The 14,881-nt window shown below is 42.8% G+C and overlaps 1 protein-coding gene across 1 annotated transcript in view; it reads left to right on the top strand.

Annotated features, from left to right (window-relative positions):
- The window catches only part of nfasca (neurofascin homolog (chicken) a), a gene marked incomplete in the record, with an annotated part of 161,436 nt that overhangs the window by 79,176 nt on the left and 67,379 nt on the right, over positions 1-14,881 (top strand). Inside the window, 6 exon segments of the mRNA XM_042227643.1 lie at positions 880-897; positions 1,884-1,989; positions 9,866-10,062; positions 10,271-10,393; positions 12,564-12,734; positions 13,292-13,339. Coding sequence (XP_042083577.1) covers positions 880-897; positions 1,884-1,989; positions 9,866-10,062; positions 10,271-10,393; positions 12,564-12,734; positions 13,292-13,339 — 663 coding nt within the window.

The raw sequence follows: 14,881 nt of genomic DNA, 5'->3' as shown, positions 1-14,881 counted from the left end.
ACAGATATCCCCCTAAAATAGCTAAAACTAAAAACAAACTAAAAACTACTTCCAAAAACATTCAGCTTTGATATTAATGAGTTTTTTGGGTTCACTGAGAACATGGTTGTTGTTCAATAATAAAATTATTCCTCAAAAATACAACTTGCCTAATAATTCTGCACTCCCTGTATATCCAGTAATGCACTTGTGAGATCTAAAAAGAGAAAAAAGTACTTTCAAGATAAAAATAGGGTCTGTGAAGATATGTATAGATCTGATCTATAAGTCTTGAAATGTGTATATAAAAAAAGAAATCAGCAACTTCAAATGGAGCCTCCTATTAACACTTCCTCGAGCTTCCACCTTTTGGTGAAAGTAGATGATTTTTGGTGCAATTTTGGTGCACTTATTTGATAACCTTGTACTTGGCATGTGGACCTGACTCCAAAGCTTTATATGGAGACGGATTGTCTGCAGGAAACCAAAGCAGTCCTTTCTCAACATGATCTAACCCTGTCTGCTACCTGAGGGCCCTTTACTGAGAACACCTGCTTCCATACTACAGATAAATGTACCCACATGATCGTTCCTTGAAATGATTGGCTCTGCTCGTGCTTGCTGGGTTAGCTCAACATAGCAAAGCTACAGTGACACTTGGCAGAGCTGGTTGTAGACAGTCACACCTACATGGAGTACTTCATGAATTTTTACCACTGTTAAATATTGTTGTTGACCCACTTAAAATGAGCTTAGTGGGCCAGTTGGGAACCACTGAGCTGTGTATGATAACAGCTGTAACATAGTACAATATTAATGTGTATTTGTCTCTAATATGATTAACAATCACAACTTGTGCATCTTATTCTGTTTCTCCTTGGCGTTACTTTGGACTAACAGCAAAGATCCAGCAAGACTGTAAGTGTTCTAACATGTTTTTGTCCCCACGTTCAGTACAGAGCAAACCTGTTGTCCTTCACTCAGAGGGTCATATATGGTTGTTTTAACAAAGCCAGTGGCATTCTTTAAAAAAGGTCCAAACTGTAATATTAAAGCAGCGCTGTGACTCCATCAACACCGTCATGAATCCTCACTTAAGACCAGATTTGAATGCACTGGGGGATCATCATCATTTTCAAGTGCAAAGTTTAAACTCAAGAGTACAATAAACATATTTTAACCTCATACACAGTCTAAACCTGACCAAGCAGTCGCAAGTGAAAGCAAAAGTATGCACTTAGTAAGCCAAAGTGAGCACGTGCAGTAAAAACATAAGAGCCTTCAATGTCACTCCTGCAACATCCTCTGAATAGAGGCCATATTAGGAGGCTGCACTGTTTGCATGTGCTTCTATATGACAGTCTGGGTCTTTCTGACGTGTCATTGACTTCGTTAAAAGTAAAATTGGGAAACATTCTGCTGATGACCTGACTTTGTAGGGCATGCACATTTGTGATGCAGCATGTGAAAAAGTGAGCCAAGCACAAATCAATCAAGGACATCTCAACTTTCTTTTATTTCTATCTCAGCAAATATCTCTCAAACTTAGAAAAATGGAATTTATTGAACAGTTTCTGATAAACAATGCTCTATCTAGTCCCAGGTCGTCCTTGTGGAGCCCCCCTCACATAACATTCCCATACTAAACTCAACAGTCTAGTGTAAATGTACTAGAGTTTTCATCAGACGCTGATTTATGGACCTGCTACAAGTGACTGTTTGTCTGTTTGCATTATTACTAAAGCACAGTAATAATAGAAAGTGTTCAACATCTTAAACATTCATAGAAAGCATCAAATGCCATACCATGATGACTCTTTACAAATAATGCTGTGTTTTCTTCCAGTGGATGTGATTAGGTGGTGAACTTCTACCAAAGCTACTGTCTTGTTTTTCTCTCCCAGTGAAGCAGCCCCCAACTATCATGAAACAGTCAGTAAAGAACTACATTGTGGACCCCAGAGATAACATCATCATTGAGTGTGAGGCCAAGGGCAACCCAGTGCCAACGTAAGCTCACACACACACTCCCAACATGAGTCATGGTAAAAACAAAGCATCCATAAAGAACAACGAATGACACAGTGGAGTTACTTGTTTGTACACATTAAGCCAAAATGCAGATGTACTGTGTGAAAAACATTGAGGTTTTGTATATAACTTCCATGTAATCAGTTTCTCACACCATTATGGAAGGATTTTGGCACATCTTCCTGTTGCTGTGGTGCAACATTGTTGAGTGTCGTCACAGCTTTGTAGGCATTCACCTCCCGGCCGTGTCGACGTCCAGCCAAGCTGTTCCACTTTGCTTGATGGATCTTGACTGGGCCGTTGCAACACCTTCATTCTTTTCAGCTGCTTTGGGGTCATTTCATTTTGCCTGAGTCCAGTTTTGGCCAAGTTTAGGCTGTCAGACCTCAAAACCATAAAGACCATAGACTTTCTATAGCTTTGAGCTCTGGAGACTGGCTAGGCCGCCATTTACCATGAATTATACAATATATTCCATTTGTGAATCATTGCACCAAAAGCTGCCACCGTGTCACCGAGCTTCTTGCTGATGGTCTTGTCCATTCCAGTCTTATGTGGGTCTACAGTCTTGTGACATGCTTTGACAGCTCTTCGTCCTTGCCCATGGTGATGGAGAGGTTGGAATGGAAGAAAATGCTTCTGTGGACAGGTGTGCTTTATACATATAATGAGATTGGACGAGGAGCTTTTGTAATGGATTGACTGATTACAGTCTCTGTGCCACTGAGCCAGTCTGTGGGAACCAGAATTCTGGCTGGTTTGTAGGGGATCAATACTTGTTTCACTCAGTGACATCCACTTCAATATATAACCTTTATGTAATGTGCTTTTTCTGGATTTTTGGTTGATATTCTGTCTCTCTCCATTAAAATTGCACTACCATAAAAATTAGAGCTTGTTCATTTCTGTATCAGTGAGCAAACTTACAAATTACCGTCTTTACTGTCATAGAACAAGAACAATATTCTATGTAAGCATTCTACTTTTTTACTCCTGCTACTTTAATACTGTTTATTCTCTGGTCCAGCTGATGGTGGCCAGCTGAAGCGGTGACTCAGGAGCAACATCAAAGGGCCACAGGGAACAGTTATGGACAAAAGGCTTTTATATGGACACATGTGCACTTTGTATGTTGCAACAGGGAGGAAACGGAAGTCTGGGAACTGCACAGGTCTAGAGAAGCAGGCTCAAGGGGACAGACATAAGTTAGTCCAGGTGATTTTTTGCAGAGGATTTCAAAAAGGATTTCCCCACGAGGGAAGACGCTGTTGAAGGGTAAGCAGGCAGGTTGTAGAGGTGAGTATAATAATCTAGCAGAGACTGGGCTGCAGAGCTGGTTCATTTATACTGCAGCTGATGAGGCTGACAAGGGAGTGGAGAGGCTCCAAGCACCACCCAAAGGCTTGTACAAGACCTCAACCTTTCCTAGGCTCAGAGAGTTAAAAACATACACAGTCCATTGGCAGACTATGGCAATCCTCCCTACTCAAAGGCCATCTACAGGCCGAGTACCGGACTGCACCACCAGGGACCTAGTGAAGTCTGTGATGAGGGAACCACAGATGAGGAACCTTCTCAGGTTCCTACCCTTCCAGGTGACGAGGTTGGTCAGAGGAGACATCAAGGGCTTATAGTCTCAGCCGGCATACAACACAGTAATGGCATGTGTAGAACAACTGTAGAACGGTAAAAGTTCACCAGCACCAACTGATTCCTCCTTAAACCCTTGAAAAAGTGCAGCTGCTGCTGGGCCGTCTCCACAACAGGGGTTGAAAGAACCTCACAGATGTGAGCTCTTAAAAAGTTTGGGTCAAGGAAAAGCCAGAAGAGAGCATTGGAGTAAATTATGGGAACCACAAGATACAGACGTTTGGATCAATAAAGCCATCCATGGTTTTAGATGAATCTGTTTACAATTCAGCTCTGCTCAGCACCGAGGCTCATACACAAATGAGCTGTCACATTGGTTTACAGTGTTTGTACCTTTCTCTGTCCCGCTGTTGCTCTGGAGCATTTGATGCCTCACACACGGGGATGAGGCTTAAAGGAATAGCTAACACCAAGTCATACCTCTGTAAGTCAAACTCAGACCAGGCCTAAACACAAACACAGACACCACTGCTTACATCACTGGGTGTATGGGCAGCTCAGAGCAGTGGTTCATTATTTCACTGGAGACAGGAAGATTTTTGTGTTCACACAGATAAGTACACAACCTCACAAACAGCCACTCAGAGCCACTACGCCATGTGCACATGCTGTGTCTCCTCTGCTTCAGTAATGCACATGGTGGACATGGATCATTCACCAAAAAGGATTGTTCACTTACTTGCAATCAGTCTCTAACTACACACACTCTCTCCTGGTTCGGTGCTCTGTGCTGCACCACAAACAGGCCGAGCACAGCTGTTACTTGCTGAAAAACAACAGGAAGCTTTACTTGTAAATCCCCACGCCTCACTAAAACTGGAGCTGACTTCCTCACTAACCAACCACACGGATTAAAGTATTACTAAACGCACGTGCAGACTGTGTGGTGGATATTTGTACTGCCATCATATAACAGTTGAGTAATATACAGTCATGTGAAAAATACATCTTCTTTTAATTGTAGGGTTTTGTTTATTAGGACTGAATCAGGTCCTTAGACGATACTAAAACAGAATGAAATAGAACCGCATGTTCTAATGGATAAAGATGCTTTCTCCTGGTAGATTTTCCAAAGAAGCCATGCTTGGTTAGTCTTTATCAAACTGTACTGTACGTCTGTGAAGGTTCTCAGTCATCCAGGTCATCGTGAAAGCAAGGTGTTCACACCTTGCTTTCAAAAACACACACTCCTCATCCTGAACCTATACAACCCAGAGAAGAAAACACACCTGATGTCAGTCAGGAGAAATGGGTTAAGAACTTTTCAGACAGGATTCTCACTGAACCTGAAAAGAGAGTATTAGCCAAAGGACTCAATTTTGCCATTTCTCCACAACAGTTGCCCATAGTGGACCTCATCACAGCCACAGAATCTGCCATACGGATTAATAAATTATCACAGACAGAAGCAGAGCAAATCAGGATGAAAGTCTCAGCCACGCTCTCCAGTGCCAAAGTCCCTCCATCCAACCTCACAATACAGGAAAAGAAGGCCGTCGCTTCCCTGAGCAAAGACCACAACATCACTGTTTTACCAGCTGATAAGGGAAGATGCACCGTGGTCCTAAACACTACAGATTACCACACAAAGATCACTACTCTCCTCAGTGACAACAATACCTACGAAGCCTTAAAGCGAGACCCCACAAGCAGCTACAAAAAGAAAGTTATAGCTTGCCTTCAAGACTTTGAAAAGGACAAAATTATTGACCGCCTTACATATCACCGCCTTTACCCAGGGGATGCCATACCCTGCATCTATGGACTTCCTAAAATCCACAAGGAAGCTGTCCCACTCAGACCCATAGTCAGTAGCATAAACTCAGCCACTTAAACATTGCTAAACACCTTGCCACCATCCTTGCGCCTCTCTGTGGGGAACACCCCACACCACATCAAGAACTCCACCGACTTCACCGACAAGGTCCAGAAACTTACCCTGGATCCAGATGAAACCATGGTGTCCTTTGATGTAGTCTCTCTCTTCACTTGCATACCCACCACGGAGGCCGTGGAGACTGTCAGAAAACGACTACAAGAAGACAGCTCCTTGGAGGACAGGACCAACTTCACACCCGATCAGATCTGCACACTGTTAGACCTCTGCCTCACCACTACATATTTCAATACAACGAAGGCTTTTACAGACAAAAACATGGCTGTGCCATGGGCTCCCCCGTGTCACCTATTGTAGCCAACCTTTACATGGAGGAAGTGGAAAGGAAGGCTCTTGGCTCTTTCAAAGGAAGAGTACCCAGCCACTGGTACAGATATGTGGACGACACCTGGGTCAAAATCAAGACACAAGAAGTGGAATCCTTCACTGCGCACATTAACGCTGTGGATAAAAACATCAAGTTCACCAGGGAAGACACAAAGGACAACTGTTTGCCTTTCCTGGACTGCGCCGTGCACATTGAAGAGAACGGCAAACTCAACATCGAAGTTTACCGGAAGCCCACACACACGGACCAGTACCTCCTCTTTGACTCCCATCACCCTCTGGAACACAAACTTGGAGTAATTAGGACCCTACACCACCGGGCAGAACATGTTCCCTCTAAGCCTGAAGGAAAAAAGAAGGAACACACACATGTAAAGGAAGCACTCAAAACGTGCGGCTATCCTAAATGGGCGTTCTTAAAGTCAGCAAAGAGGCACAGAAAAGAAGACCAGACACCAGCGAGGGAGGATAAGAAGGACAGACGCAACAACATTGTCATCCCCTATGTAGCCGGTGTATCAGAGAAACTCAGGAGAGTTTTCTCCAAGCATGACATCCCAGTGCATTTCAGACCCAGCAACACGCTCAGACAGAAACTGGTTCACCCGAAAGACAAAACTCCAAAACACAAACTTAACAATGTGGTGTATGCTGTACAGTGCAGCGAGGAATGCTCAGACCTCTACATTGGAGAGACCAAACAGCCACTTCACAAGCGCATGGCACAACACAGAAGAGCCACCTCCACAGGACAAGACTCAGCAGTCCATCTGCATCTAAGGTCAAAGGACACTCTTTCGAGGATGCCAATGTTCACATTTTGGACAGAGAGGACAGATGGTTTGAAAGAGGAGTGAAAGAAGCATCTATGTCCACTGTGAGCGACCATCTTTGAACAGAGGCGGGGTTTACGACACCAACTCTCTGCCATCTATAATCCAGTTTTGAGATCCCTTCCCAGATGCCTTAACGCCCACTCACATCCTGGGCCATCTGACCTCAGGAATTCGCATGATAAGGTGGGGCCAGGTTTCACAATGAACACACCCGAAACTCTGGCTGATTGGGACCCACACCCAGTTTCACACCTTGGCTCAGGCGATTAGAGGATCATCAGGGGGTCCTTTTGTCCCTCTGTGGGGGGACTCCCACTAGGTTTATATCTGGGACTCTCCACCATTTGACCTTAGAACTGAAGAAGCTTCTCGGATGAGAGGTGAAACGTCTTCAAGCAACTTAAAGAAGTCCAGACGCTTTTCTTTGCAAGCTCCTTTGACAAACTGTACTGTACCTTTGAACGTACTAAGATGTAGCCTCTGGAGTTCTTGCAGTTTCTCTGAGTGTTGTGTGACCTCAGGGTGACCTTGGTTGGTATGTATATCCTGGGAGGCTTGATTTCCATTTGTGCACGATCACTCTCACTGTTGAATGAGGGACTTTTATTTGTTCTGGAAATCGTGTTGTGTCCATGTTGGGCAGCACCAGTTGCATCACTAAGATTATTTCTGTGGTCTTTCCTTTTTAGCATACCAGAAAACTGCCAAACATCGGCTTTTATACTGGTGGTCCCAGTGTACATGTCACGTATTGGTTTCTTCTGAACAGTTAGTCGAGTGCATTGATCAGCAGTACCTTATGTCACCTGGTAACAAGCAGAGAACTTTGGCATTTCTGCTTGTTAAACAATGAAAAGATCATTATCACAGTGTTAGTGTGTCCTTGGTGTCTGATGTGTTTAATATAAACAGCCTTACACTCACAGAAATGATATTGTAATTTACCTTTTCTGAAAGGAAAAGATTTTGTTCTTAACATCACTTATTTCTACAAATATGACTTACTGGGATTTCATTTGGACTTCCAGTCTGAGAAGAAAAAAAACCTTAGCTTGCAATGGTGTGGTGAAATTGTGCTTTTTTACAAACACACTACAAAATAGACTAGACAGAGGTAGTTAAAAACAAACAAAATGTATACACACACAAGCTGTTATACGACAACATTGGGTAAAGAAATTGTACAGTGCAGTCCTGAGTGGACAAATAGGAGAAAATACTGAGTAAAAGTCAAAATGTGGACGTTCTAAGCAACGTGAAGCAAAGTGCAACATTTAGCATCGACATGAAGCATGTGAACATGTGCGTGTGACAAATACAGGCTCATCATCATCATCATCATCATCATCATGTCGTCTCAACTGAAGTTTCAGCTCAAATGAAAAAGCAAAACATACGTCTAAACAATCAGACACTTTCAGAGAAAAACGTATAAATAATGTAAAACACAAACAAAAAATCTAATTTGAGTTTGATTTTTTTCCTTTTATTATTTGGAGAGCTGCCAAGGCTGGACTGGGACAAAAAATCGGCCCGGGCATTTTGACTAGAGACCGACCCACCAGGATAAAGATTGAAAATGTGACGTCATTCAGGGGTAAAACCGCAAAGGATTCTGGGAACTCGTGGCAAGAGGTACTAGCGCACGCAGGCTTTCAATTGAACTCAGTTACACAGCGATAAAAAGAAACACAAAAATGTCAAGAAGCTGTTGTATTATTAACTGCAATAGCCGGTCGCATGACAGCCACGGGAAGCCGACGGGTAAAGAGATCGGTTGTTATCGGATTACGTCGTTGAAAAGAAATTTTTGGAGCCATGTTTCCAAAGTAACAAAGAGGCGACGGGTGGCCTGGATTGCAGCCATTCAAAGACCAAATATAACGTCCCAGAACACTCCAGCTCACAGGTTAGTCTGCTCCAAGCATTTCCACAAAGGTCAGTCTGCTGTTGTAGTTAATGCGTCATTTTTCATAACATAATTGGTGACATAGGTTACAAGCAAGTCTGGCGCTGAACAGAAATTGTCGCGCTATGCTCCTTTGTTTATTGTGCATAAATAGTGAATTGTCCTGACACAATATTGCGTTTCGCTTCTGTTATTATGGTACATTGACAAAAACATACTTTTATTCACAGGATAAAACAGTTGTTTTGTATCACTAATTGTCCAGTACGATTACAGCATACAATATTATTGTCACTGCTACATTTCTGTGATGAACCAGAAATTATTTCCACTACTAATTAATTACCGTTGAGCTCAAAGGTCCTATTAATAAACGGTTAACGAATGTGTATCTATGAGGATGATTTGTGAGACTGGTAAACTTACCTTTGTTCGTACGATGGTCTTTACTTTCTACACGGTGCATTTCAAGGTCCTGCACCCATCCGTCGGTAAACTGTACCTGGGCTTGTTGCCGTGACCTGAAGTTACTAAACTTCATGAGTGTATGCACTCACTCCAAGAACCGTATAATTATAAATCTGAGCGTGGTGAAAGTTGGGCAGCACGCTAACGTCTTTTGTCCACTCTGTGTGCTCGTAAGGGTCTGACCCTTTCACTCCTTTGATTTTTTCCTCCTATCTTTGACTTTTCCTCAAGTCTGTCTTTGTACGGACCGGCATTGTTCTCCTTTTGTCTTGTACATTCCTTTTTTGTGCGTCAAAGAAAAAGCAAGACTTTATTGGAACCGAAGAATGAACGTTTTGCGGTGCTGCAAATGCTTGCATTTGATGCGGTACTTGGATTGTTTTGCCACGAGTTCCCGGCATGCATTGCGCGAAAATCACGTGATTGCTAAACAAGGGGGAGGGTGCATCCGGCCTCCTTGGCTGTAATTGGTCCAGCCCAGAGTCGATCATGACCAATTGGCCAATCCAACACCTTTCATTATATATACCCTTCCTAAAAAAAAAAAAAAAATCCATCGGCCCATAAAAACAAAAAATCGCCAGCGGCCCACCGGGCAAATGCCCGGTATGCCCGATGGCCAGTCCAGCTATGAGAGCTGCTGTTTATTTGTGGTTATATTTTGCCCGGTGTTTCCTGCCTCAGTGTGGTTACACATAGATAATGTCTGCTCTTGGAAAACAAGGTTATAAGAGATATAATTCTTTGATTTCTTCAACTGAATCTTAGGTTTTCATGGCGAAGAAATGGGAAGTTTTTCAATATTGGGAAAGATCCCAGGGTGACGATGCGAAAACGCTCGGGAACCCTGGAGATTGGCTTCCGCAGCGGAGGTCGGCCAGAGGACTACGAGGGAGAATACCAGTGTTTTGCCACCAATGACTTTGGAGTGTCTCTGTCCAACAAAATCCTGCTCCGGGTCTCCAGTAAGATCACAGAACACACTAATTGCTGTTTACATGTCATTCATTCATTTGTGATATGCAGAACACACCCCTTGAAACTTTGGAGTAATAAGTGGATTCATGGATGGTGACAGATAACTATCTGCACCAACAGCTCAGTGCTAATTGTATTTCTTATATTTTGAACTAGTAGCTGAATCCTGTTGTTCATATTTCCCCAATCCTCCAGAGGCTCCTCTGTGGCCTAAGGAGGTGCTGGAGCCAGTATCTGTGACTGAAGGCTCCGCACTGGTTCTACCTTGCAACCCTCCACCAGGTCTGCCTCCTCCGTTCACCTTCTGGATGGACAGCAGTGAGTTTCAAACTCCCCCAATCACTAAACCCTCTTCTTTTTCGTAGCATGTGGTATGCGTTTCCTCGCTGTTAGAGAGACACTTGTAGGAATCTGAACCCAGACTGGCTTCACCTATCAGTCATTCATTCTTAGGGATAACCTGATTGCTTTGTTAAAGTTCTTCAGCACAGCTAGCTTGATGTATGAGGTGCATTTTATTTAGGACTCCTGTGTCCTAAATAAAGTGATGTTTTTTCTGATTCCCGGCGCCTCGTGCTGCTCTGGTCCTTAGGCTGCGTCTGCACAAGTTCATGCCACTGTTAGCTGACAGAGCAGGCCTCATGTTCAGCCATTAGCTGTTTTACAGCCAGAGGCAAGAAGCTATTTAGTTGAACAATACCAATTTTTATTCAGTCCAGTCTATAATTCTCTATGTAAAACTGAAACTGAAATATAGACTGGACATTTGTCCTGCTTGGAAACTGACATTGCTGTAAATGGCTGTTAACCTGAACAGACCTGTTCACCATAAAGCTTGTGACACAAACACAGTCATAAACAAACAACAGGAAGCCAGAGCAGACACACCGATGCATCATTAGGATTGCTGGCCCAGCTGCTGATTGGTCCTGGGGCTCTGTGTTAACAGTCAGATGGGTTATGTCACCCATCGCACACTTACAATGGGGGATGTTTCGCCTTGACATCTGTGTGGGTGTACTGGAGGATTGTCTGTAGTGACTGTAGAATAACACATCAGCATCCCACATAGCAGACAGGTCTGGCCCAATTGTGGTTTGGTGTATGTGGCCCAGGCTCACAGAAAACAGCTCTGGCCTGGATCCAGCATCAAGCTGGATCCAGCATCAAGCTGACTGTTTGTGAGTGTACACTTTATCCAAAACCTAGTGAGGGTTTACTCATGTTTACCACCGGGTGGCTGTAGCTCAGGAGGTAGAGCAGGTCATCTAGTGATCGGAAGGTTAGTGGTTTGATCCCTGGTTCCTCCAGTCTGCATAAAAGTGTATAAATGCAGTTAGGAAGCACTCAGTTTATGGAAAGGGTGTGAATGTGGCATGTTGTATAGAGTGCTTTGAGTAATCCAGGAGAGTAGAAAAGTGCTATGTAACAATCAGTCTGAACAGAGTTTCGTCATGTTACTTTTGCACTATTATGTTCTGGCACATGTTGTTATTACACGGCTTGATTAAGGTACACATTAGGCTGACATCTGGGCCCAGAGTTGAAACTGTTCTGGGCCAGCACAGGACCACCAGTGTGTCTGCAACACGAGCCATGTGCTGGCTCGTGTGTGGGCCACCTCTGGCAAACCAGATCTGGGCCACCAAAGGGCCGTCATTCTTTGCACTATGTGGGCCATGTGTAAGCACGTTGTGTGGGGCAGATCTGGGCCATACCAGTTTTGCTTGAGCTGATGTTGATTTGAGTTATATGTGAAAATAGAAGCAGCAAACTGTCTCCAGTAGCCTTGAAGAGATTGTTACTTCTGTGTTTGTAGGTTGACATTTTGGCTTTTCCAGAGATCACTTATGTGTCATGGTAATACTTCAAGCAGCTATATATGGATGACACAACAAAGCATATAATACCAAGCAGAGTCCATGCAACAACGAAAATATTGGGTGCAAATATTGGACCTAACAAAAAATTGTTGGAAAGATAACTTTGTCACATGTCAGGACGCTTTTAAGGAGTGACATCATTGTGTTTTAACTGAATTGGAAGTTTAAACGACATCAAAATGTTGGATAACCATCTGTTGCACTCAGTCTAGTTGAGAAATGTCGTCAAACTCTAGATCAAACATAGACACACTTGTGGCAAATATAGAAGTGGTCTGTATTTGTTTTATTAGTCCCAGCTGCTCGGATGACATGGCCCCTCTTTGCATTCTTTCATTGCAAGAGGAAATCTTGCATAGGTATTAAAAAATGGAAGGAAGGCACTTTGACTCAACCAGATTTAAAAATAAAGACATGTCTGTTTAATGACCTGGAAGGACCACTTTACAGCCAAAAACCTGTTTTACATCTTTTCAGCTGCCCAGATCCAATCTAGCATTGAACATTATTGAACTTGCAGCTGATATATGAAATCCTAAACTTATCGATGTGGTTTCATTCCTTCTCTCTTATTCTTCATTTCTGTCTGTTCTTGTGACCTTGAGATATGAGTCCAATCCCTCAGGATAAACGAGTGTCCATGGGTCTTAATGGAGACCTCTACTTCTCCAATGTTTTGGCCCAAGATGCAAACACAGACTACAGCTGTAAAGCTCGCTTTCTGTTCACACACACCATCCAGGAGAAGAACCCATACAAACTCAAAGTTCAGACCAGTAAGTATGCAACACACACACACACACACACACACACACACAAACTAATTACGAGTTGGATCCTGAAGCAGTCAGTTGCCAAAGTGATTATTGCTGTTGTGTCGTTAGAGCTGCTGTTTCCTGCTAAACTCTTATCTGCTTTGTCTGTTTTGAACACATACACTACTTTAACCCAAGTAGAGTAAGACCCCATCTATCTAACTGGAGAGGATGTTATGACATGACATGCACGAAACCATAACCTTTGTGATGATTTCCTAATGCTGCCTCTGAAAGACCAGATTGTGAAATGTTGGATCGTTCTTCCAACAGTTTGCTTGAACATTGTTACACTGAACATTGTTACATTGAACATTGTTACATTGAACATTGTTACATTGAACATTGTTACACTGAACATTGTTACACTGAACATTGTTACACTGAACATTGTTACACTGAACATTGTTATATTGAACATTGTTACACTGAACATTGTTACATTGAACATTGTTGTCAGGTTGTGTGAGTGTTTTTATGCAGATTGATGTGCCACTGTGTGTGCCTCTTGTTTCTAGAGGAGCCATACAATGACACATCTTACAATGCCTCTGAGCCCCACGGTGGTGAGTTTCCTCTTCCTATAAGGACAGCTTGGTTTCCTGTTCACCTCCTAAGGGTGTAACGTGGTGCTAACCTTCTGACTCACTGAAGCTCAGTCTAACCTCCTAACTGCTCTTTACATGTGTAGAAGTGGGTTAGTTTCATACTGAATGATACGTTTGGGTTGCTTTATTGTGTTTCTCTTAATGTTGGCTGTTTTTTAACTATTTTAATAATGATGTAAAGACAATAACAAGCTACAACCTAACTACCTATAGCTAAAGCAAATAACACCTATTATCCCATAGTGCCGAATGCCAAAATCTAGGATATAGATTTTAAGCTAGATTTTAGTTGTTTGTTGTAGTCAGTGTATTGACTGTAAGAGTAATATGAAGCTTAAAGACTTTGGTGACTACGAAGACCCACATGGATCAGAAACACAGAGGGTTGTATGACTGAGAGGAAGGCCAAACCCTGATGTGGCAGTATAGAGCACAATGCGTAGCAGCTTGAACATGACAATGCTTCTAACATTTCAGTAGTATGTACCATAGAAATAGAAAGTGGCAATAGAGGCTCAGTGAACAGATCTTCCATCACATTCCTGTGTCTGACTTTGTGCCCACCTCCTGTGTTCCTTGCAGTTTGCCACTCATTTAGTCAAAAATAGATATGATGCATATATTTAGTGATGTGGAGGGGGAAGCTGCTTGTAAAATACACTGCTGCACATTGAGCCTGGTTAACAATGTATTCATTTCTTCAGTACTTGACAATGACTGTCTGAAATTTGAGAATAGAGTGCTTTGATTGGCCAGTGGCAGCCCAGTGTTTGGGTGGCTTTAGATGGACGGGTTGCTGATTGCCTCAGTTTCAAATCCACTAATGTAAACAAGAGACAGTTTTTAAACTAAGTTTGTAATTAATCACTTTTGAAAGACTTTCTCACTTGGAGATTAGATAGGTGCTGGAATATGGTGGCAGTGTGTTCTTAGTAATGGTACATGGGATGCTCTCCTTAACCAGAAACATCAATGAAGGTAATGACCAATAGACTGAAAACTCACACTCCTGAGATGGGAACATTGGAGCTCGTAACTGAGGAATGCTTTGAGAAAGACGTGTGGCTGTGGAGATCTTTGAGTTCCATTAGTTGTGAGCTTCAGGTGGGCCGACTGTTCGGTACCACACAGCTCCCGGTTTGGCCCTTTGACTCTGTCTAAGCATGGAAACCAGAAATGAAGTAAGGTGAGTTTAGACTGGCGAGTGGTAAGACAACCTTACTGAACCTCCTGATGAACCATCGATGAATTCCCCCAAAATGCCACAGCTGCTTCTGAGTTGTGCGACTTGCCTTCACCTGTCCTTTCTCAGTGATGAACACCTGAAAGAACACTGACTGAACCTTTTTCTTCTGTACAGTATAGTTTCTACTCTAGTAGTCTTTAGAGTACCAGAGTACCAAACATTCAATTCAATTAAATTTTATTTATATAGCGCCAAATCACAACAACAGTCGCCTCAAGGTGCTTTATATTGTACAGTAGATTGTACAATAATAA

This window comes from Haplochromis burtoni, unplaced genomic scaffold (assembly GCF_018398535.1).
Source record: "Haplochromis burtoni strain Fernald_Lab_line unplaced genomic scaffold, NCSU_Asbu1 Contig_273, whole genome shotgun sequence".
Lineage (NCBI taxonomy): Eukaryota > Metazoa > Chordata > Actinopteri > Cichliformes > Cichlidae > Haplochromis > Haplochromis burtoni.
This window is presented reverse-complemented; position numbering and strand designations above follow the sequence as displayed.